We start from the raw sequence: 27,087 nt of genomic DNA, 5'->3' as shown, positions 1-27,087 counted from the left end.
TAGAGAAGCACAATTTATATATAGATCTTCTTGGTTCCAAGTCCAAGACTGATTAACTATTCCACCATAATTCTGCATACACATGATAAAAATATTCAATATAGCTATTCTCACTAAATTTTCAATTCACTGTAAGAAAAAAATGTAAAAGTCCTACCATAGTCACTGTTCGTTGTATGATCCATGTGAGGAAGAGCAAATTCTCTGGAAGGCAATCCTTTTGACATTTTCCAGGGTGACTCCTTTGTCCATAATGGTTTCCAATCACAGAAATCAGACTCAAAATTACACATAGTATAATTTGCTAGGGCCCAGGAGGAAAGAAAAATAAAACATGGTGGAACATTAAGTAAAATGTTGTATGAAATTGAACCACATATATGTACTAGAGTTGGGTCACTATAGGTGAAGAATCATACCAATTTGAAAAAGAATGTTTTCTGATCATTAAATCATAATTAGTCTTCTCTACACCCATTTAAACTTAATATGTATTATATGAGGCCTCATACTTTCCTAAATTTTTCCATTCAGTACTCTGGCACAGAACATTTCAATTGGCAGTGTCCTTTTTTTATTTAATGGCACTTGGTGAAACTTCACTGCTTTTCAGGGAGTAACTAATTTGGTTGTCAAACATAAACTTATTGATTGTTATGGAGGAAAAAAATTAAAAGAGACACAAATATAATTCAAATTAAGGTCCCTTACTCTGCCTCACTTTATTTTCTCCTTTAACACTTTTATTCATTTTTTTAAAAAAATTGTGCCATTTGGAATTGTGGGCAAATTAAATCTTCTAAGTTATTATTATTATTATTATTATTATTATTATTATTACGCACAACTTCTCTTCCCAGCATCTAATTTAATATATTACTAAAGGCTCCTCTCTTTATCACCGAGAGAAAATAGATTCTAGAGGGTATTTAGGATTCCTGTTCCTTTCTACTTCTCCTAACCACAGGACCACAACTGGGGTACAGGGTAGCCCCGTGCAAGAAGGCTCAGCAATGAATTAGAAGGCAAGGTCTAGAAAAGCAGGCACTTGATTTTGTTGTTGTTCGGTTGTTTCAGTCATGACCAACTCTTTGTGATTTCATTTGAGGTTTTCTTGACAAAGATACTAGAGTGATTTGCTAGTTCCTTTTCCAACTCATTTTACAGAAGAGAAACTAAGGCAAACAGGGTTAAGTGACTTGTCCAGCATCACACATCTAGTAAGTATCTGAGGGCAGATTTGAACTCAAGAAAAGAAGTCTTTCTGATTCAAGTTTTGGCATTCTATTCATTACACCACCTAACTGCCCTAGGATATATGATTAGCTTATATGTCAAATTAAAGAGAAGGGCCAGTCTTGATTCCCATCTTCAAACTATAATAAGAGATAGATTGTTGAGAGACTACAAGTAAGGAATGTCACAATGGCAAAAATGGTCATCTTCTCCACCCACTTTTATTAACTATTTTTATTTCTTATAATAGATGGTTAGTAAGAAAGGATAAACACAGTGAAGACTATCAATCAGGAAATGACTGGGCCACAAAATATTAAAAGACTCACTAAAACTTCAGAGGAAGGGCAGGAAGGGGAAAACTAAAAAGAAAGTAAGAAGATGAGAAAAAAAAAGGGAGGACTGGCAGAAAAGAAGGAAAGACATTTGACACTTTTCTCTATCCCAACTACTCTCTAGAGTCTGTTCTCTCCCACTGACACATTTACCAACTTGTTAAAGATTTGCCTAAGCTAAGATTTGTTGCTAATTTTATTTGTGACCTTGGAAAAGCTGCATTAAGACTTCTGTCTTGCATGATGTCCTCATCTATAAAAGAGGAATGGCATTATCAACCTATTTCCAATGATTGTGGTACGGATGAATAAAACATACTATGAGACTGTTTGCAAATGTTCTATCAGCATTCAGGGTTGCTTTATGCAGAAATGCTACTATTCTTTGGGGGTACCCAAAGACACAACTATAACTCCCACTGAGTGATACCATGCAAATGAGAGGTCTCGAGTTTAGAAAGACTCCATTACCACTAAATTGAACCCAAAATGAGTTTTCCGTCAAAAACAATGTCATATTCCTCATTTATATACCAGCACATTGCAACAGCTAACTAGATCTTGGTCATTATAGAATTTTCACATTTATCTAAATAGGAATGCCTAGGCTTTTGATCTGATAGCTCATTAGTTACATGTCAACTGTTAACACATTGAAGTAGAATATGCAAACGACAATACTGCTAAAGCTATCTGTATGCTAATTAAATATTTGGACCTCTAGGTGCTACAATGCTTACTTAGGCAGTCATCTGATGAGACAAGATGAAAATGCACAAATGGTATATTTTCATTCTCTTAACTTATGCATAAATATATTTTTCTCCACTAACAAAACAAGTGACTTGGCTACACAGCATTAATCAGAAGGGCTATAGAGAGTATTTTTATACATACATGTGTATGTGTATATACATGCTCACATGGAAGCCAGAACCAAAACTACTGTTTTATTACAACTATAACTTGGATTAAAGATAGAAAAAAGTCTTTCATTATTTATATTTTATACCATTACACAGGTCAATCATTTTGCTTTTCAAAAAGAAAAGTAAACATTACTGTCCTTCTGAAAGTTAATGTTTGAAATCCATCAGCATCAAATGATCTGAAAACAAGTTACCATAGTGAAATTAATTGTCTGTCCAACTGTCTGCTTTCCCCATGACAATTCATTCATTTTTTTAGGTTTTAGTTGAGTATAAATATTCCAGAAAATAGCTGGGCTATAAATTATAAGTCAAGCTCAATCAGCTAAGTTAAGTATCTTCCATTAATTCCCAGGCCCTATGCAATTCAGGGAGTTAGGGTATAGTGATCAAAGTTTGATCAAGTTTGAAAAAAATCTTGAGAGTCAAATTGATTCTGGCAACTAAGTTATTCAATCTCCTAGGATAGTTTTGGGTACTAAAACATTAATAAAACTTGAAGAAAATTCTATTCTTTCAAACAAGATAGTACCTTCATTGTTGAGTGCCTTTGTATATTTTTATTTGCACATTTGTGATTAGGGGAAACACTTCCCTATCTATAATCAGAGTATAGGACACAGCACCACTGATGATTTGAGAAAATGTGTACTACAGGTTCATCAGTATGATGAGCAATATTCTTAGTCAACAATAATCTTTTCCCCTGTCTAGTTAACTAGTGTTGTATGTGCAGAACAAAAGGAGCCACATTTTTTTTTACAGATGAGGTAAATAACCTCCAATATTACACATTCAAATATTTATGAAGCTTCTGCTTTAGCAGTGAAGAATTTCTGTATGACATAATGAAAAGGAGACAGGAAAAAATAGGTAAAGGCTCATTAGACCAGAAATAGATTGCCAATATTTTTGGTTAATATTTATTGATCACCTATCAGGAGCTCAATTGTATGACAAACTGAGACACAGGAATAGCCTTTGTCCTTAGGAAGCCTACATTTTAATCTCAAAAGTTTGATCCTACATAGGGAATTTTTCAAGACAAGGAATTAAAAGATATCTTGAGATAAACAATTATGGCAGCTTACATTTCTGTAGCTCTTTATAGTTTATGTTATAGAGATGTTGAACATGTGACCCACAAAACTCCTAAGTATGCCCCATGCCAGGTTAAGATTAATTGAGAAATATTTAACAAAATAAATAAAAATACAATAAAAATAGATGGTTACATTTTGAAACTAAGTCAATGTATGGCTTGAAAGGATCCTTATATATAGTTTAGTGCCTTTCATTTCTATTTGACTTTAGCATCACTGGTTTACAACATACTTCTATCACAATAATCTCATGAATTATATAACATAAACATTTTATAGAAAACTGAGGTAGAGAAAAGTTGTGATTTTACCAAGATCTTAAGATCAGGAAGCACAAAATTCAGAACTCTTCTGACTAAAAAGTATTGTTTGCACTACCTAATTTAGACTCACATGCAAGATTTTACAATTTCCTGAGAATCAAAAGATTTAAATTATAAATCCAGGTCTATAAGTAACTAGCTGCATGATGTTATCCAAGTCCCTTTACCCAATGTTGACCCTCAATTTCCATTTTTGTTATAAAAAGAGACTAAATTATATACTTTTTATAGTCTCTTTTGGTGTGCTACAATTCCATGAAATCTACACTTTCTATTTATACTGAACTAGAGGGATGTTGAATAAGAATAAAAAGATCAGAGATTTAATTCAGAGATTAAAAATTTTGGTGCATAATGAGCAATTAATTTATTCTTATAGATCAACTGATACTAAGAGAAGAAAAACCTCTGATGGAAGAAATCAAGATGAGATTATAATGAAGTAAAACACTGAATAGTCTGTACTATATCAATATCCTACAGTCCAATGTCTTTTGGTACATGGAGAAACTCAATGATGTATTTAATTATGCAAACTTTGATGCTGCAAATTATGTAAAGAGTAATAGAATTCAATAGTTAAAAACAAAGAGAGGTAGAATCAAGGTTTCTTAATATTTGCTCGGTAGCAAGTGGACATAATTTTTTATGTTCTTTTCATTGTCTTTCTTTTTTTATAGGAGGGGGAGCTATTATAAAGGTGTAAGATTTTTCCAGACATATTGGTATCTTTTCCTTCTTTGCATTCCTTATGTGTTGATCTCTCAATGGTTTCATGATGATGAGAATAACATATACTTTAATTGGAAATCCTTAATAAGAATATAATTAGCAAACAGAAAGACTTTCATGAGTAATATTTCACGCTAGAGACCCCATCTCTATCATCACATGATTTACTAAAAGACATAGAGACAAAAGATTCTAAGCTACCCAAAAAATAGTTTGTTGACAACCAAAAAGACTTTGATTTAGGCAAACAAAATGCTACCTTAAAAGATTTTTTTTAAAAAAAGCTTCCTTACAACAAGGTCTCACTCATGTATACATCCAAATTATGGAAGATTTTTGAAATATTTTTTAAAGATAAGTTATTCAATCTTTGATCAATAATACCACTCAAGCATAAAATACGGATATTTATGTTCACTAGAGATCTTTGTTACTGTCATGGCAAAGATTCCAACCTGAAGAAACATTCTTTATAGATGATAAGGTCCTCCAGATGTGGCAGATATGCCAAAAGCAATTTCTTAGGTTGCATCAAACTCTGGAAATATTTCAAAGTCTCCAGAATGAGAGTTATAAACTCAAAAGAATTAAGCCAATATCATACAGAAGGCAATGGAAAAGTATATGGTACAATGTAATCAGACAGCATTATACAAAAAATACCTACAAAGAAGAATCTGAATAAAACTGCTGCCAAAATCAAATATGATCCAAAAAGATGATGAACTGACCATTTGGCAAAAATCGGCAATGACCATTGATAGATACCTGTATTCTAGTGTTTTATAATTGTCACAATAAAGTGAGGAAGCCCTTTAGCATGTTGTGTGGCCCTATTGACATGAATCACTGGAAATACACTGACAAAAGTCTCCTAGGAAGCAGGGGTAGGGAGGAATAGGTAGCCATTTGAATCATTTACATGAATATCCACCTTAACAAAATCACAGAAACATTTAAAATGAGTCCCCTTTCAAACATATTATATAGCAATCCCTTATACACATTATTTCTGAGAAGCATTGAGTTCTACATACAAGTGGATTTTATAGATGACTGATTTTATAAATGTCTATTTAGGACATACTTGGGAAAAATTAGGATTATATTCTGAATAAATTAATAAAATCATTTATTAAATGTGTACTACATGCAAAGCACACTGTTAAGTACTCAGTATACAAATAAAAATATGATATTTCTCAAGAAACTCACATTCTAATGAGAAGACAACACATTTTGAAAATTTTAGTTGCAGGCCAGAAAAGAAGGCTTCACTTGTGGTCTTTAGAGTGCAGCCACAAAACAGAGGATCACTTCTCTAATGTCATTTCTGATAAAATTAAAATTGTTTCTGTTTTGGAATCATTTGATAGTGCCAATGTCTTTTATGTCAAGAAATTCCTTCTCAGGGTTTTAGTGACTAAGACTGTAGCCCCTGCAGTAGCTAGGTGTTATCTCCATAGAGTTTGCTTCCCAAGATGATGGCTGAAGACACAACTGGAATAATTGCTATTACCAAGGTTTTGGGGTTCATGGTTTTGAGGTATTTCCAATAAAGTCTGAAAAGAGATGGTGGTCAAGGTGGTTGTTTCACTTCTCCCCTATCTCTTCCTTGCTGCTTCAGCCAAGGCTGGTTTACCTCCTCTGTGGATAGTAATTGCTTGGTAATTGGCCCCTTCTGCACATGAGTTGCTTCCCCATATGACTGTGAGGACTAGATTGGAAATAGGACTAGGAATCTAGAACATGTGTGGTGGGGAGGGGTGCTGTCACTCTCAGGGTAACATGCTCCCCTTATAGATCTGTTATATTCTTTTGTTTTTCTTTCTTTTTTTGTGGGACAATGAGGGTTAAGTGTCTTGCCCAGGGTCACACAGGTAGTAAGTGTCAAGTGTCTGAGACTGGATTTGAATTCAGGTCCTCCTGAATCCAGGGGCAGTGCTTTATCCACTGTGCCATCTAGTTGCCCCTGTTACACTTTTTAAAATAGAGTATATTACTGAAGAAAATTCACTTTTTGATGCCACAGGGTCAATTATTTAACTGAAGTAATATATCCTGTTGTCTTCAGGAATCATTGAAAAGTACAGCGTTGTTTGAATCTATATGAAATGTTCTCAGATTGTTTCATATTTTTGTGATCTTTTCTTTTTTATAGTTTTTCTGTCTTCTTATTCACTGTCAAGCTATGAATGACTATTTCCTGCTGCTATTAGTGGTGAGTGAATTAACTGTAACAATTGTGAAAATGACCTTTCAGATCTGTTGCTTTCAAAATACACTAGAATAGGGAATGAAATAACCAAGCTTAGTAGACCTGTGTTTGAAATAATAGTAAAAAAGAAAGTTCCTTTGTGGCTTCCTAGGAACAGAACATAGACTTTGTTATATCCACTTTGGTTACTTAGTGGCTTTTTTTTTCTCAACTCAAGTTACTAAACTGAATTATGGATAATTGTGGTTATGGGTCACACATTCTCTGGAAGACTGATGCATTAAAAACATTCTGAAAATATACAATTTTAAAGTTATTATTTTTACATTATCTCCAGTGTATTACATATGACCCAGTAGCTGCCTGCTTGACTAATTTTTTTTTTGGGGGGGGAGGGCGATGAGAGTTAAATGACTTGCCCAGGATCACACAGCTAGTAAGAGTCAATTGTCTAAGGCTGGATTTGAACTCAGGTCCTCCTGAATCCAGGGCTGGTGCTTTATCCACTGCACCACTTAGCTGCCCCTTGACTAATATTTCACATTAAAATGTGAGAAAGTTTTTAAATCATTCACATGGAAAAACATTTTTCTGGAGAAAGGGAAAAGAACCCATGCTTCCTCTTACGTATGCATATATATATATATATACACACACACACACACATATATATATATATATATATATATATATATATATATATATATATATATATATATATATATATATATATAGTAAAGAATTAATTGTTATTTGAGGTTTTTATGCCTTGGCGAGCACTGGCCTGGGGCTCCGAAAACTGCACTGTGCTCCACCCACTGGCTACAGCCAGTAGCAGTTGCCAGGGCTCTGGCACCTCACTTCATCACCCCTCCCGGACGCTGCTGCTGACATGGGCCTGGCAAAATTATAATGATTGGAAGCCTAGTGAGGGCAGTCATGTGACTGTCAGAGCGGCCATCCCATTGGCTGGAACTGTGTGGGGTGTTTCTAGGTTTGGGGGAGGAGAATTAGGCATTCTAGGTGCAAGCTGGAAAGCGACAGGCATTCTGCTGTGTATTTTCAGCTGATTCCTGGGCTCACTCCCCAATTAAAAATTGGTCCCCACAATATATACACACGTTTATATATATATATATATATATGTTGTTGACTTTATTTAATCATATTATGATCTTTATGGATTAACAATGACAGATGCACGCAAATATGGAAAGTATTTTAAATACTGTTCAGACCACATGCAAAATTATATATATACATATATATATATATATATATTCATATATGTGTATTATGCCTGTATGTATATATATGTATGGAGAGAGAAAGAGAGAAAATTCGCAACCTAGAAATTTTATTCTTAAGCATACATGAAAGGTAGTGTTGGAGGATTTTTATCACATAGCCTATGAGTAATTTTTGAAAAAAACTTGGGAACAATAAATTCTAAAATTTACAAGCTATATTTTGGAAGTTTTAAGGTAGTATTCCTATTCTATATTTTGACTTTCTGTGGTATGTGAAGGATAACATGTTCCCAGAGGAATAATAACTGTATAATTATTAGCATGAAACACTCAATGGTAGGATGAAATGTATAAATAATTGATACAACATTTATAATGACCATGACATTTTTATGTTACATCTGCTATATCAACTTGGCAGCAATTAAGAGAAAAAAATCATTTTCCTTTTAGTCAAAGAGAATTGCATTGTATAGAAAATTTTAAATCCTAGGAAATAACACTATCTGTTATCTTTTGTGGATGGCTGCTTCTGTTTTCATCTGCACTGGAGAAATGCCAGCAGAGTATCAGGAGATACTGTACTGGAGGTATGCCAGGAAGGTATCGGGAGAAACCTTATTGAAAGAAGACACTGGGATTGTGTCCAGAATTAGAATGGAAGACATGTACCAGTATACCAGGAAGGAATTTTGATCAAGAAAAGAAAAGTAGAGAGCATGCTGAATCCTTTTAATTACAGAAACACAAATGTGTGTCAAAATGCTTAATTGAAAAGTGAGGTGATGGTGGTGTTTTTGATGCCTGGTATTAAGAAGGATGGAGACTGTCAGAAAGATGAATTTACATAAGAGAAGTAACCAAATGGTGAACCCCAGACAGAATCCCATCACTATCACAAATAATGCCTGGAACATGAATTAAAATTTAGAGTTTCCTGACAGACTGATCATCCATGAGGTTGGTGCTCTCACTCATACTCATTCTCTCTCCTCCCCACCTCCCTCCTTTCTTCCCCCCTTTCCCTCTCCCTCCCTCCTTCCCTCCCTCCCCCCCTCTCTCTGTGCCCCCTATCCCCTATCTCCTCTTTTCTCTCATCAAAAGCATTTTGTACACAGGAATTTTCATTAAAAAGTTGGCATTTATCTTGTTGCAATATTTATCTCTTGTTCAACAAGATATCTCACTAAGTTAAAACTGCCTCAGCAAAATAAATGTCAACTTTTAAATGAAAACTACTGTCCCTGAGATTCATTTAGACAGAATCTCTGGGTTATAAAAAGCCATAAACATCTTAGTGAGTTAAGACAAATTCTTAGATTATATAGTAAACCCTATCATGGATGTCTTCAATTAAATTATATTTTCTTTCAAGTAAGAGAGGGTCACCATTGTATAGAATGCTGGACTTGAAGTCTGGAAAACCTGTTTTCAAATTCTGCTCTGGTCTTGACTGATTGAATGAGGCTAGGCAAGGTATGCAAACTCTTTGAGCCTCTGAGACTTTAAGATATAAATGGATTGCGATCTTCCTCTTGTGGAAGGAGTTCCCACAATGGGAATTCATAAACCAGTGAAACTATAGATCTCTGAAATACGTGCTTCCAAATACTTATCTTTCAATTAAAAAAAAAAAGTGTTCCCTGGTGGGATTTGACACAATGAAAGAGACTTCATAAAAATTCAGGAACACTGGTTTCTCTTACCCTTAGAAACCAACTCATGACAGTGCCAATCCCACATGAATATATGAAAAGGATCATGATGTCACCTACATGGAAAACTCCCAATGCTGACATTTGATGTAGATTCTAACACTTCTATAACTAGGAGTTAAGTTTGAGGGATTTGCCTAAGGAACTTAGGAGCTTGGTGACTCACTCCATATAGCAAAACAAATAAATGTTAGATGTGTGATTTGAACTCAGTTCCAGCACTCCCCATTACTCCATGCTACCTCTGTAGGTGCCCACTGTTGGTGACAAATAAAAGCCAATGGTTGGGTTTCTGTGGCTGTTCAATATTGAGATAAAGGAGCCCTACTTTCTAACTTCCAATTTGACTGAAAGTAGATAGTATTAAGATCAGTGAAGATAGAACCCTATGTTGTATATTTCTGAAAGTATGGATAGTTTGTCTCCCATGCAGCACCCTCTTTTCCTAAACACACATAGCCTGCTCATTTTGGTTAAAAGAAGAGGTTTCTCATCAACATGGGAAAGTCCTTTGCACTGTTGCAAATGGACAACTCTTCTATAACTTATTCACTTAAAGAGTTGACTAGTGCACTTTGAGGTTGACTTGTCTGTAGTCAGTATTAGAATCACAGTATCACATTTGTTTTGGGGTTTTTCTGAAGGGCAATGAGAGTTAAGTGACTTGCCCAGGGTCACACAGCTAGTAAGTGTCAAGTCTCTGAGGCCAGATTTAAACTGAGGTCCTCCTGAATCCTGGGCTGGTGCTTTATCTACTGAACCACCTAGCTGCCCCCAAGTATCAAATAATTTTAAGAGGTAAAAAGGAACTCAGCCCTCATCTTATGCAACCTACCCTAACATATATATCAAATTTTATCCACTCTCTGTAAAAGCCTTCCACAGAGGAAGAGTTCATTACACTCTGAGGCAGTCCATTCCCCTCTTGGAGAGCTCTAATTGTTGGGAGATTGTTTCTACATCAAGCCTAAATTATCTTCTCTGCAGTGTCTACCACAGCTCTTGGTTTTGCCCCCAATGGCCAAAAAGGAGAAGCCCAATTCCTTTTCTATATGAGAACTCTTCTAATACTTAAATATAGATAATATTCATCCTGTCTTCTCTTCTCCGGGTCTTTATGACATCAAGGTTGGACCTTTATCCATTTCTTCCAGTTGTTCCTTTTTCAATTGCTAAGTAGGAAAAATAGATGTAACCCTTACTTGGGACAAAGGAGGAAGTGGGCCTTGTGAGCCCCCAGAGAGATTGAAGAAATATCATATAAAACAAAGATGGGTTTAACAAGAATAAATACTGCTTTCCTTTTAACCAGACTTTTTAAAAAATGGATTAAGCTATGTCCCTAATCAGAACAGGTGGACAATAGATAAACAACGCAAAGACAAGCCTTAATTCACTCACAGCATGCCGATGGATCTTCATCACTATGGTCAGAGCAATCCTGCTGGTAATCACATACTGACCCATAGGGAATGCATTGTCCACTGTCACAAGAGAATTCTTCTGCTCGGCAAGGATGTTGTGTCTGTGTTTCTTCACAGGCGTAAACCTGAACGCCATCCAGGCCAATAAAACCTGCCTGACTTTGTGTAGTTCCTTCAAAAACAAACTAGAGAAATAAAGTTGTAAACATTTTAAAAAACATAAAATGAGTCTTTAAAAAAACTTATAGAATAAGGAGAGTTAACACAGCCTCTGAGTAATAAAAATAATGCAGGATGGACTTCCCCTTCATACTTATGCTCTATTCATCTTTTCTCCTTTACAATGTAAGACTTTTGCAAGCAGGAATTGTCTCATTCTCTGTACTTATGTCCGGAGTTCCACTTAAGTGGTTAGGTGACACAGTGCATACAGCACAGGGTGTGGAGTCAAGACTTGAGTTCAAATCCATCCTCAGACACTAACGAGCTATGTGACCCTGGACAAGTTACTTACCCTCTGCTCACTTGAGTTTCCTTCACTGTAAAAATAGCGTGAATAACAGGACCTACCCTGCAATATTATTTCTGAGGATAAAATGAGATAATATTTATAAAGCACTTAGCCTAACAGTTGCCATATAAATGCTTATTCCCTTCTCTTCCCCAGTGCCTAACACATAGTTGGTGCTTCATAAATACTTGTTGACTGGTTCACAGCATATAAAAGATGCTGGGCCTACAAATAGTACATTGATCAGAAGCTACACTTGTTAACTAAATGACTGACTTGTGTTTTCATCATCTTTCCTATTCACAGGGTCAATTTTGGACCATTTCTGCCCCATGTAGACAGGGCATGCTGAAGAAATCTCAAATCAGAGCTGAGTCTTTTTCGGGGTTTCATTTGTTCACCTAACTGAAGGGAATATTTCTCAACTATATGAAATGGGGCACAGCCAAATCAACAGATCAGAAGTCTTACAGGAACCTCTTAAGCCATTATCTCTCTATTTATGAAATAATACTAGTGACAAACACCATAATTATGTTTTCTTAACACTTCTTTAAAAGAGAGAGATCAAGAGATAAAGTTAATAAAAGATTTCATTTTTCTATTTCTTAACAGGAAGTATAGATTCAATTGAATTTACATATACTCCTGAATTAATTTATTAACTATGAGGGAGATAGAAATGTTTATAATTTTACTTCCCTCTGAGTTATTGTGGGGATCCATGTAACCTATATCTTTCCATCTGTCTGTCTGTCTTTATATACATAAACACATATATAGGGAGAGACAGAAATGCATATGCATATATGGTAAAATACAGAGATGTATAGACACAGATATTTACTTATATATATTACCTAAAATGAAGTATACAGTTAGGTCTAGAAAGTAATGTAAACCCTAAATTACATCTCATGTAAGAACAAAAATAGTAATAGTTTACAGTCATTTAAGACTTCAAGGTTTGCCTAGTGTGTTATAGAGATTGAGCCATTTAAACTGTTGCAAACAACTCTGTAGAACATCTCTAACTGGCATTATTATTGCTCATTTTAGAGATGAAGTAAAGGCTCAAGGAGATGACTTAGTTTAATTATGACCACACAGGCAATAAGCATCAGAGACAGAATCTGAACTTGGCCTACCCTCTCGGACTAGCATTCTATTCACTATGCCATAGTCAACTAGAACACTGGGATTTGGGAATAAATCCTTAGAAAAATACAACTTAACTTAAAATCTTGTCTCTTGGTAATTATTCAAAATTTAAACTGGAACTTTGGGCTATCACAAAAAAGCAACCAAATATTTGGTGAAATAACCTGGATTTTTTTTTTGCTTTTTTTTAAAATTAATAAAGTATTTTATTTTTTTCCATTACATGTAAAGATAATTCTCAACTTTTTTATACAAGCTTTACAATTTCAGATTTTTCTCCCTCCCCTCCCTCCCCCCGACAACAGGTAATCTGATATAGGTTTTATATATATATATATATATATATATATATATATATATATATATATATATATATATATATATATATACACACAAACACACACACACAGATAATAACATTAATCCTATTTCTTCATTAGTCATGTTATAAGAGAAAAAATCAGAGCAATGATGAAAAACCTCAAAATAGAAAAAAAAAACAACAGCATCAAAAACAAAAGAAATAGTATGGTTCATTCAGCATTTATACTCTGCAGTTCTTTTTTTTTTTCCCTTGGATTTGGAGATCCTCTTCTATCATGAGTTCCCTGGAACTCTTCTGTGCCATTGCTTTGGTGAGAAGAATATAATCCATCACAGTAGATCAACACTCAATGTTGATGATACTGTGTACAATGTTCTTCTGGTTCTTCTCATCTCACTCATCATCAGCTCACACAAGACCCTCCAGGTTTCTCTGAACTCCTCCTGCTCATCGTTTCTTACAACACAATAGTATTCCATTGTATTCATATACCTCAACTTGTCCAGCCATAATGTGAGTGAGATTTTCCCCGTCCCTTAGTTATAAGAGATTTACTATAGTTTTAAGTGCTTTAATTAAAATAATATTCAATATATATTAACAAAAAATAATTGTGATTCATATAGATTGCATAAGGTTAGTAGGTCAAGTCCTTTTTCCATGTTTCTCAATTTTCCTATGACATAGTATAGTAGATCTTGTGATATCCGCCCTAGGAAATGTCACAAGGTCCGTAGGTGGTCAGTAATACTGTTCACGCCGCTTTACACTGGCCCACTGTTCACGTCGTTTTACACTGGTCTAACAATGATCCACCCTATTGATATCATAGTGCTGATCCCTTGTTATTACTCAAGACTATGTCCTAATTTTAGATAATGCCCCCCCAGGGTATATAAACCTATGTAGTTTGTACTTCTGGGTCTTTCAGGCCCAAAGCCTGGATGACCGGTTTTGTTGAGGGACGAGCTCTCTCTCAATAAACCCATTTGCTTCAGCCTGGAAACTTTGTTATTTTCATTTTTCCGTCGGACTTAAAATTTTTTCGCGACAATTCCCCAATTGATGGGCACCCCCTCAACATCCAATTCCTTGCCACTACGTAAAGAGCAGCTATAAATATTTTTGTACATGTGGGTCCCTTTCCCCTTTCCATGATTTCTTTGGGAAAAAGACCCAAAAGTGGTATTGCTGGGTCAAAGGGTATGCACAGCTTTATTGCCCTTTGGGCATAATTCCAAATTGCTCTCCAGAATGGCTGGATCAGTTCACAGCTCCACCAACAATGGACTAGTGTTCCAATTTTCCCACAGCTTCTCCAACATTTATTATTTTCCTTTTTTGTCATTTTAGCCAATCTGATAAGTGTTAGGTGGTACATTAGAGTTGTTTTAATTTGCATCTCTCAAATCATTAGAGATTTAGAGCATTTTTTCATATGGGAATAGATAGCTTTGGTTTCTTCATGAGAAAACCGCCTGTTCATATCCTTTGACCATTTCTCAATTGGGGAATGACTTGGGTTCTTATAAATTTGATTTAGTTCCCTATATATTTTAGAGATGAGGCCTTTATCAGAAGTACTGGCCTCAAAAATTGTTTCCCAGCTTTCTGCCTCCTAATTTTGGATGCATTGCTTCTGTTTGTACAAAATTTTTTTAACTTAATGTAATCAAAATCATCCATTTTGCATTTTATAATATACTCTATCTCTTGTTTGGTCATAAACTGTTTTCCTTTCCAAAGATCTGATAGATAGACTATTCCTTTCTGTCCTAATTTACCTATGGTATCATGTCTTATGTCTAAATCGTGTATCCATTTTGACCTTATTTTAGTATAAGGTGTAAGATGTTGGTCTATGCCTAATTTCTGCCATACTATCTTCCAGTTTTCCCAGCAGTTTTTGTCAAATACTGAGTTCCTATCCCAGAAGCTGGAGTATCTGGGTTTATCAAACACTACATTACTAGTGTCATTTACTACTGCATTTCCTGAGCCTAGCCTATTCCATTGATCTACCACTCTATTTTTTAGCCAGTACCAGATTGTTTTGATGACTGCCACTTTATAGTAAAGCTCCAGGTTTGGTATCGCTAACCCACCTTCCTGTGAATTTTTTTCATTATTTCCCTGGATATTCTTGATTTTTTGTTTTTCCAGATGAATTTTGTTATTATTTTTTCTAGCTCTATAAAATAATTTTAACATAGTCTGATTGGTATGGCACCGAATAAGTAAATTAATTTAGGCAGTATTGTCATTTTTACTATATTAGCTCTGCCTATCCATGAGCAGTTGATATCTTTCCAATTATTTAGATCTGATTTGATTTGTGTGAAAAGTGTTTTGTAATTGTGTTCATAGAGTTCCTGGGTTTGTCACAGCAAGTAGACTCCCAAGTATTTTATATTGTCTACCCTTACTTTAAATGGAATTTCTTTTTCTATCTCTTGCTGCTGGACTTTGTTGGTCATGTATAGAAATGCTGATGATTTATGTGGATTTATTTTATATCCTGCTACTTTGCTAAAGTTGTTAATTGTTTCAAGTAATTTTTGAGTTGATTCTCTAGCATTCTCTAAGTATGCCATCATATCATCTGCAAAGAGTGATAGTTTTGTTTCCTCCTTGCCTATTCTAATTCCTTTAATTCCTTTCTCTTCTCTGATTGCTAAAGCTAACATTTCTAGGACAATATTAAATAATAGGGGTGATAATGGACATCCCTGTTTAACCCCTGATCTTATTGGGAAGGCCTCTAATTTATCTCCATTGCATATAATACTTGTTGATGGCTTTAGGTAGATACTGTTTATTATTTTAAGGAAAGCTCCCCCTATTCCTAAACTCTCCAGTGTTTTTATTAGGAATAGGTGTTGTATTTTGTCAAAAGCTTTCTCTGCATCTATTGAGATAATCATATGATTTTGGTTGGTTTTCTTATTGATGTGCTTGATTATGTCAATAGTTTTCCTAATGTTGAACCAGCCCTGCATTCCTGGTATAAATCCCACCTGGTCATAGTGTATTATCCTGGTGATCACTTTCTGTAATCTCCTTGCTAATATCTTATTTAAGATTTTAGCATCCATATTCATTAGGGAAATTGGTCTATGATTTTCTTTCTCTGTTTTTGCTTTGACTGGTTTTGGTATCACCACCATATTTGTGTTATAAAACAAATTTGGTAGAACTCCTTCTTCACCTATTTTTCCAAATAATTTGTATAATATTAGTATTAATTGTTCTTTAAATGTTTGGTAAAATTCACCCATAAACCCATCTGGCCCTGGGGATTTTTTCTTAGGGAGTTCATTAATGGCTTGTTCAATTTCTTTTTCTAATATGGGTTTATTTAAGGATTTGATTTCCTCTTCAGTTAACCTGGGCAGTTTGTATTTTTGTAAATATTCATCCATTTTATTTAGATTGTCAAATTTATTGGCATACAGTTGGGCAAAATAATTCCTAATTAAAAATGCTCTAAATCTCTAATGATTAGAGAGATGCAAATTAAAACAACTCTGAGGTACCACCTGACACCTATAAGATTGGCTAAAATGACAAAAAAGGAAAATAATAAATGTTGGAGAAGCTGTGGGAAAATTGGAACACTAATTCATTGTTGGTGGAGCTGTGAACTGATCCAACCATTCTGGAGAGCAATTTGGAATTCTGCCCAAAGAGCGATAAAGCTGTGCATACCCTTTGACCCAGCAATACCACTTTTGGGTCTTTTCCCCAAAGAAATCATGGAAAGGGGAAAGGGACCCACATGTACAAAAATATTTATAGCTGCTCTTTATGTAGTGGCAAGGAATTGGAAGTTGAGGGGTGCCCATCAACTGGGGAATGGCTGGACAAGTTGTGGTATATGAATACAATGGAATACTATTGTGCTGTAAGAAATGATGAGCAAGAGGAGTTCAGAGAAACCTGGAGGGTCTTGCGTGAGCTGATGATGAGTGAGATGAGCAGAACCAGAGGAACATTGTACACAGTATCATCAACATTGATTGTTGATCTACTGTGATGGACTATATTCTTCTCACCAATGCAATGGTACAGAAGAGTTCCAGGGAACTCATGATAGAAGAAGATCTCCAAATCCAAGAAAAAAAAAAAGAACTGCAGAGTATAGATGCTGAATGAACCATACTATTTCTTTTGTTTTGGGTGCTGTTGGGTTTTTTTTTCTATTTTGAGGTTTTTCATCATTGCTCTGATTTTTTCTCTTATAACAGGACTAATTCAGAAATAGGATTGATGTTATTATGCGTATATAGATATATTTGTGTATAGATATATATCTATATCTATATATGTATATGTATATAGATATAACCCATATCAGATTACCTGCTGTCTAGGGGAGGGGGGAGGGAGGGGTGGGAGGGAGAAAAATCTGAAATTGTAAAGCTTGTATAAGCAAAAGTTGAGAACTATCTTTACATGTAATGGAAAAAATAAAATACCTTATATGTAAAATTAAATTAAATTTTTTAAAAATGAATTGGAAACAAAAAAAAGAAAGTGCTTTGTAAAGTTAAAAGACCAATACGTACCAAAAAAAAATTTATGAAAGCTCTTTTCTGGTGCAAAGAATTCAAAATTGAGGGGATGTCCATTGACTGGGGAATGCCTGAACAAATCGTGGGATGAGATTATAATGGAACACTATTTTGCTATAAGAAATGATGAGCAGGATGCTCACAGAAAAACCTGGAAAGAGGTACATGAACTGATGCAAAGTGAAATGTATTGTATACAAAGTAACAGCAATACTGTAAGATGGACAGCTATGAACGACTTAACTATTCTCAGAAATATAATGATTCAAGACAACTCTGAAGGACTTATGATGAAAAATGCAATCCATCTCCTGAGAAAGAACTGATGGAGTCTGAATACAGATTGAAGCATAATTTTTAAGTTAATTTTTCTCGAGTTTTTGGTCTGTTTTCTTTCATAACCTGAAAAATATGGAAATGTTTTGCATGACCACACATGTATAACTTATATTGAATTGCTTACATTCTTAAGGGGATGGTGGGAAGGAAGGAAGGAAGGAAGAGAATTTGGAGCACAGTTTCAAAAATGGACGTTAAAATTGTTTTTACAGGTAATTGGGGAAAATAAATTTCTAAATAAATGAAAAAAATAAATAAAAGTAACTTTCAATTCCAAAATAATAATAATAATAATTCCTAATTATTGATTTAATTTCCACTTCATTGGTGGTAACATCCCCCCTTTCATTTTTGATCCTGGTAATTTGGTTTTCTTCTTTCTTTTTTTAAATCAAATTAACCAATATTTTATCTATTTTATTGGTTTTTTCATAAAACCAGCTCTTAGTTTTATTGATTAATTCTATAGTTTTTTTGCTTTCAATCTTATTAATTTCTCCTTTGATTTTTAGGATCTCTAATTTAGTATCTAATTGGGGATTTCTAATTTGTTCTTTTTCTAGCTTTTTAAGCTGCATGCCCAATTCATTAATCTCCTCTTTCTCTTTTTTATTCATGTAAGCATTTAGAGCTATAAATTTTCCCCTAAGCACTGCTTTGGCTGCATCCCATAGATTTTGGTATGTTGTCTCATTATTGTCATTCTCTTGGATATAGTTATTGTTTCTATGATTTGTGGTTTGGCCCATTTATTCTTTAGAATGAAATTATTTAGTTTCCAATTGATTTTCATTCTACTTTTCCCTGGCTCTTTCTTACATGTAATTTTTATGGCATCATGATCTGAGAAGGATGCATTTACTATTTCTGCCTTTCAACATTTAACTATGATGTTTTTGTGCCCTAATACATGGTCAATTTTTGAAAACGTGCCATGTACTGCTGAGAAAAAGGTATATTCCTTTCTATCCCCATTCAATTTTCTCCAGACATCTATCATGTCTAACTTTTCTAGTAATCTATTCACCTCTTTCACTTCTTTCTTATTTATTTTTTGGCTAGATTTATCTAATTCTGAGAGGGGGAGATTCAGAACCCCCACTAGTATAGTATTACTGTCTAATTCCTCTTGTAACTCATTTAACTTCTCCTCTAAGAACTTGGATGCTATACCACTTGGCGCATACATATTCAATATTGATATTACTTCATTATCTATAGTACCTTTAAGCAAGATGTAATTTCCTTCCTTATCTCTTTTAATGAGATCTATTTTTGCCTGCACTTTGTCTGAGATAAGGATTGCTACCCCTGCTTTTTTTACTTTAGCTGAAGCATAATATATTCTGCTCCAGCCTTTTACCTTTACTCTGTGTGTATCTCTCTGCTTCAAATGTGTTTCTTGTAAACAGCATATTGTAGGATTCTGGTTTTTAATCCACTCTGCAATTTGCTTCCGTTTTATAGCAGAGTTCATCCCATTCACATTCACAGTTATTATTACTGACTGTCTATTCCCCTCCATTCTATTTACCCCTTTGTACTTTCCCCCCCTTCTAATAACCTGGATTTTGAAAACGATGTGAAACCATGTTTTGATCATAGAAATCATTCCGTTTCTTCATTAGTGTGATGCTAATTGATGCTTAATTAGTGTGATGCTAAGTGCAGCTGACCATGAATGAGAGTTTGGAAACCAAAAGCATCTTCCGATGTGCTTAAAAACAAGTCAAGGCAGCGAGCGTTAATTAAGTACTTATTGTGCACCAGGCACTGTGTCAAGCACTCCTACAGCAACAAAACCTGTTTACCTCTGTTTTTAGCTATAAGTTTGAATATGAGACTTCATTTAAATTTTATCCTTCCATTACATTCAGTAGTATTCCAAAACCAATGTAATGTTGGTGTCTTTGGGGGTTAAAAACTAGATGTCAGCAAGAAACAAAAATAAGAATGTGTGTGTGTGTGTGTGTGTGTGTGTGTGTAAATGTGAGTATAACAGGCCAAGAGAAAAACTGAACTTTTCTGGATTTGCTATAAAAATGATATAGTTCAGATATATCATGTGGAATGCCAAGAGCAAAATACTGTCTTCTCTACATATGTCATTGTTTCTCATCTTCTGCTTCTGATTTGGGGATGCAGAGCTCTGAGTCTGGAGGACAAAGTACCAAAACTGGTAGGATCAGCCAAATGCAAAAACTTCTCCATGACTTTATAATTATGTCACTGTATAAATAGTCATAACCCATACCTGTTCCTATTTTAATTCACTACAGATAGAGTAAATGCAAACAGAAGAGTTTCCCATTATAGAGTAGCCTTGTTAATAATCTCAATCCCTGGTGAATATAAGATCTCAGCAGCTTCCCATCAATTCTTTAGAAATAGCATCAATCAAGTATGTCCTAGGTTTCAGGAATATAAATTACTGTATACATAGCATTGTCATATTGAATACACAGGTGAAGTCAAAATAACAAGTTATGTTTCTTCCTGCCTGAATGTTCAATGCAGCTCTATGGAAGAGCAACTGAAAGCACTGACTGAAGCCAAGGAAAATGAGAACCATGGGAGTAGCACTTGAGCGTGTTACGATTTCTCTGTGCTAGTAAGGAGCTGTCATTTTGTCAATATAGAAACTCTTCGCACCAACACAGATGTAATAAATCTCAGACATAAAAAGGTTAAGTGATCTTCCCAGGGTCACAAATCCAGTGTCAGAGGTGGGATTATATCCCAGTTATTCCTGATTGCAAGTCCAGCCTGCTATCCTTTGTACCAAGCCAACTTGAAAGTTACTCTACCCAATTTTGCGGATCATAATAGAAAATGTCAAATAGGGACAGCTAGGTGGCGCAGTGGATAGAGCACCGGCCTTGGAGTCAGGAGGACCTGAGTTCAAATCTGGCCTCAGACACTTAACACTTACTAGCTGTGTTACCCTGGGCAAGTCACTTAACCCCAATTACCTCACTAAAAAAAAATGTCAAATCAAAATTCTTATGAAACTTTTATAAAGTAGACAAATATTGATAATTTCTCCTTCAATACCTTGAATGTTGTCATGGTCTCAGGTACAGACACTTCTGTTTTCATCCACTCACCCATGGTTGAAGCATCACTTGTCCATAGTATTTCTTTCTCCTGTAGATTGCAGAAAATATAATATGTATATATGTTATTTCTTAAAATGAATCCCTTCAGTCCCCGAACTCATTCTCATAATTCTTTATTTTAAATTTGTACTAATAAGATGATAGATTTAAAGCTAGAAGAGATCTTAATGACTTTCTAATACACCCCTTTATTTTATAGATTAGGAAACTGAGACCCATGAAAGTTAAGTAACTTGTTCCAAGGTCACACAGGCATAAGCATTAGAGGGGTTTTTAATAGCTTTATTTCAAAAAATATCTCAACTCTGCTCTTTTTCTACCCAGATAGCCATCATTTGTAACAAAGAGTAAAAAAGAAAGAAAATAGTTCAGTAAAACTAAAACTTACTCAAAACAGACAAAACCACTCCAGGAGTAATTAATGTAGTGTTAATAGCCATGCGTGCTCTGGTATAAGCCATTTGTAAGTGTAGACAGATGCCCCTTCTTAAATGATGTAGAATGGTACCTTCTTTTCTGCAGATGAGATTTAAAGTGGCCAGAACTCTGGCAGTGGCTCCCCCACCCCTGCCCTCAATCAGTGCCATAATTGGGACAATGTGGGATTTTGCACCACCCCTTCCCAGTTGGAACTTGCTCCCCCCCCCCCCAAAGAATCAAAGGTATATTGGTCTATAATACTGCCTAGGTATAAGTTATTATACATACACATGTGTGTGTATGTATATGTGTGTGTGTGTGTGTGTGTGTGTGTGTGTGTGTGTGTGTGTAGAGAGAGAAAGAAGGGGGATTACCACAGTGGTATGAGGCAGTAGAGTCCACAAGGAGAGGGGGGGAAGCATAGTCACTTAAAGAAGGAAGTCTAGGAGGAAATAGTTTCCTTCATGTCAGTATTACAGAACAAAGCCACATTTGCCCCAGGGTTATTTCAGTTGTGACTTCATTCCAAGTATAGTATGGGTAAAAATTAACTTTTGTGGACTGATCCTACTAACCTAACCAGTATTTGTAACATTGTTTTTATAGGAAATGGCTTTCAGAATTTCAAATGATCTTCCCAAAGAACTTCTGAAACATGACCCAATCATCACCTTGGGATGTTATGATATATGATTTTAACATTTCCATCCCTGTTCTCTGTCCAAGTTCTTTAGGTTTCAAGCCACATAAATATGAACAGGTGTGCTGACTTTTCTGAGTGGAAAAATGTATTTTATCCTAATACTAACCCTATAACATAGCACAGAGCCTGGCATACATTACATATTTAATAAATGCTAATTCGTTACTTCTAGATTATAGGACAAAGATTATTGATCTATGATGGGCCAGACCCAAAATGTTCACTATAACACCATGATCTCAATGATTATCAGAGATGATTTGGTATTTGGGAAGATAATCACATGTCCCTCTTACTCTTCTCTATGAAAATGTTGGTCAATTTGACTTGCCCAAGTATTACACCTCCTGTGAAGAAATTGACTCTGATACTCAGAGATACTTGCCTCTTTGTTCTGTCATTACCCATCATGCATTGGGAACATGAAAATGAACTGAATAACAACAAACTCAGTCAGCCTGAGCCCGGGGATTCCCTCTATTTCTGCCTTTATTATGAGCATAGAAACTACATTTGAACATTTCATTTAGGTTCAAATCGAATTTTATATGATGTGCATTTTCCTCAGGCACTTGTAAGCATTTATTCTCCTTAGTAACCTTTCCTACTCATACTTTCACTTTCTTTCATTAATCCCATTCCTCCCAAAGAGTTCCCCTGTACTTATCCATTTCTCACTCCCCTGCACTCTGGCCTCTACCCTGAATTTCAAATTCCAAATATAATAGAGTGTATCCTACACATATTTGCATGGATATTCTGATTCACTACAGAAGAAACAAAGGAAATACGCATTTATTATGTACCAAACATGTGCCAGGACTGTACCAAGCATATTACAATTAGTATCTCATTTGATCCTAACAACAATTCTAGGAGGTAGGTGCTATCATTACCCCTATTTTACAGCTGAAGAAACTGATACAAACAGAGGTTAAGTGATTTGCTCAGGATCAGATAGCAAGGCAGTGACTTCAGTCAAATTTGAACTCAATTCTTCCTGACTTCAGTCCCAGAACTCACGATCTATCTACTGTGCCATCTCACAAAAAAGTTGTCTAGAATGAAAGAGACCACCTGGTACAAAGGAAAGAGTGTTAGTTTTGTTGTCAGATATTCTGTCTTTTAATTCTGGTTCTCCATTTACTAGCGACTTGACTTTGTTCCTTAATCTCTCTGGATCTCTGTTGACTCATCTCAGATAACCTAACCCACTTGTATTTATTAAGCACCTTCTCTTTGCCAGACATTGGTGATACAAATGCAAAAATTATACATTGGAAATGATGTGTGAGTTCCCTTCCATCTCTAAATCTCTGATGCTATAATGTTTTCCAAAAAGGTTAATGCCATTAACATTCATGCAGGTGCAAGTACACTGGTCAATATGATGAAGTACATATTATCACTGAATAGTTTTTTTAAGAGTAGTAAAGCATTTGTGATTTCATCAGCATGGGAAACTCATTCCATCAACACAGATCTCAACTCTCTTCCAATGTATCTGGTTAATTAATTTAGCTAGAATTTATCATGCATGTACTTGTACTAGGTGCTAGGGCAAAGAAGATTTGCTGTGTTTTGGGGTTTTTTTGTAGTTTTTGGTCAAATTGTACCTTGCCTTCAAGGAGCTTACATTCTATTGGAAGGGGGAATTATGTGGAAAGGGATTACTTTGTTAATATATGAAAAATAGATAAACAGTCATTTCTGGAGGAAGGGCACTTACAATTTGGGGTAGGGGGAGAAATCAGAACTGAACTTAGTTTTAAAGGAAGTGAGAGAGACTTTGAGACAATAGTGAGGAGGTAGTGCATCCCAGTTATAGAGTACTGCCCAAGAGATGGAATGTTGTGGGTGGGGAACAGTGTGTATTCCAGTAGATAAATTCTAGGAGGCCTCCTGAGGTAGGGAGAAGATCAATCACTTCCTATTGTCACAAAGTGAAGCAAAAGCAGAAGCAAGTTTTTAGGCGTCACTGGAATTTGTACCATGCTGCCTCTTAAGAAAGAACAGTCATAAGTTGATGAGCTCTCAAGATTGGTGAGTAAGCACAAAATCACCTCACCTATTGTATCTGGTTAGCCCGAGACCCATTCTATCCTTTATATTTTCTACAATTTTCCTGCTATTGCCACACATTTTCCTTCCTGAAATGGAATGGACCTCCAGAAATCACAAACCAAGTCCCCTGGGGCTGTAAACCCACTCAGTCTCAGGATTCTTTCCCTGTTTCTGAGCTATCTTTATTGACATATGAGTGTATATTCACCCAGCCCACTATGTTTCCAAAGCCCTAATCCAGAACAAATTTCACATCTGATCTGGTGGAGCCATCTTGTCATCTTTCCTGCCATCCTATATTCCCTTTCCCCTGCTTTCTATCTCTGACTCTGAACAGTTAAAAAGTCAGTACTAAAATTCCTTCTGAAAAGGGCATGCTAATTGATTGTCTGGAATGTTCTCCCTCATCTCTGCCTGACTTCTTTGGATTCCTTCAAGTCTCAGCTAAAGTCTTACTTTTTGTAAGAAACCTTTCCTAGACATACCTAATTTCAGTCCCTTCTCTGGGAGATCACCTCCAGTTTAAAGTATATATATATCTTGTTTGTGTATAGACGTGTGTATGTAATCTCCCCTATTAGACTGAGCTCCCTGAGAGCAGAAATTAGGTTTTATGTGGGACTTTTTTGCCTTTCTTTATATTCCCAGTGCTTAAAGCAGTGCCTAGCACATGCATCTTGACTTGACTTGACACCAACTCATCATAACTGCGATTTGTCAGATTGAAACCCCCTTTCCTGGCCTCCATTTGCATTTGTTCTCTCCCCTTATTAGTTATATTCCTTGAAAACAAGAATTGAATTGTTTCTTTTCTTTGTATCACCAGGATCCAGCACGGATCCAGCTACTTAGAATCTTAATAAATGCTTAATTTTTTGTATCATGTGTAATGTTATGGCTACCAACTGCTATGCACAATGCCTGGCAAATAGTAAACACTTACTAAAGCCTTTCATCTTGACAAAGTACTATTGCATCACTCTATATCTGCAAATGTTATATGCATATAAGGTACTATTCTTCCTCCTGTTCAAAACCACTTAATGATAATAGCTTAACTGTTCATTCCATGGACTAGTATAAACACAGTAAATTAACATTCTCCTTATGTTACAGCTAATGAGTAGTAATTAAAAGGTAGCTATGTGGTATAAGAGAGTACCTGGAGTCAGGAAGATCTGAGTTCAAATGTTCAAATGTGACTTCAGATACTTACTAGTTGTATAATCCTGGGAAAGTTATTTAACCTCTGTCTGCCTCAGTTTCTTCATCTATAAATTGGGGATAATAATAGTATCAACCTTCCAAAGGTTGTTGTGAGTTCACAGAAAAAGATAACATTTGTAAAATATTTTACAAACTTTACAACACTATACAAATGCTAGCTTTTGAAATCTTCAGTGGACAACATCTGAGGTTCAGCCTTATACTGTCCAATTTACAACAGATGATAGTTATTCTCTTAAGCTATGCTGTGCCAGGGCAGATTGGAGTTAGGGTTAAGGCTGACATTCATTTTTCTTTCTATTATTTTCTCCTCAGTTTCTATTATTCAGCACTGATGACCTCAGCAGCACCAACCACAGATGCTTTTAGTCTGACTGTTGTGGCAAGTAGCATTCATCAGTTTCCCCCCACTTCCATTTTCTGGGAGCAATTTAGAGCAAATGGGCTCGTTTTTGCACAATGACTAATGGACTCCCCAAGCTCCAATTGAAGAGGAGTGAGGACATTTACATTTTCCCCACAAATTTATCAAAGCCCTTTCCAAACAGAAATGGCTATTCATGCCCCAAACTTAATGGCATGTTATGAATGAGATCTAGATTTTCCTAGCATTCTTTTCCATACTGATGACACGAATCGTAAAATAAAAATTCCCTCCCTCCCTCCAACAAAAATGAAATGGGCTTTTATTCTATTTCTGTGCCCTGCTCTCAGACTCATATCTATGTAACCTCAATAGGTGGCACAGAAAAATTGAATACCTACCTTAAAAAAACATTTCAAAAGATGCTCTGGTTTTTTTTTTTTTTTATTAGTCACAAAAACTCCTTTTGCTTTCCTAGAATGATACTGATAGAACTATTTTAACCTACAAGGAAAATATTCCCTAAAAATGTTCCTTTTTTGTCTTTCTCTTTTTGTTCTTTTTGTTTTTAGCCTGACCTCCTCATTTCCAGTAGGGACAAGAACGCTAAAACAAGAGCTTCCACTCAATTTGTATGAAGCCTATGTAGTACATGGTAGCAGTGCTCCTTGGTGAAACAAACCCCAGTTACAGAAAAAGTTGTTTCTACATCCATTTTTCCCCAGTGTAAAAGTAAAGGTAAATTTTATTTCTGTGAATTCCATAAATTTAAATGTTAAAAACAGACATTTCCAAGGAAAAGAAATAAAAAATCAAGCAATCAATTAAAAATATTGAACACCCAGAAATTCATGTCTATGTAAGGGAGGGGTTAGGCATAGGTCACTGTCCCTACAAGAGCTACAGCATCAAGGTAGAGGAGTGAGCAAACCCTAGAAGACTATGACCTCACTAGGGTGACGGGGTTGCCCCGAGATGTTGACTTCCTTGGAGGATTTGAGGGAGATGTGAATCA

General features: G+C 35.4%; 1 protein-coding gene across 1 annotated transcript in view; it reads right to left on the bottom strand.

The window, feature by feature from the left end:
- Window positions 1-27,087, bottom strand: part of MALRD1 (MAM and LDL receptor class A domain containing 1) — a 910,872-nt gene that overhangs the window by 757,827 nt on the left and 125,958 nt on the right. The window contains 3 exon segments of the mRNA XM_043967510.1: window positions 158-304; window positions 11,243-11,450; window positions 21,230-21,322. Coding sequence (XP_043823445.1) covers window positions 158-304; window positions 11,243-11,450; window positions 21,230-21,322 — 448 coding nt within the window.

This window comes from Dromiciops gliroides, chromosome 5 (assembly GCF_019393635.1).
Source record: "Dromiciops gliroides isolate mDroGli1 chromosome 5, mDroGli1.pri, whole genome shotgun sequence".
Classification (NCBI taxonomy): Eukaryota; Metazoa; Chordata; class Mammalia; order Microbiotheria; family Microbiotheriidae; genus Dromiciops; species Dromiciops gliroides.
The sequence above is the reverse complement of the archived record's forward strand: the minus strand, read 5'-3'. Positions and strand labels throughout refer to the sequence as shown.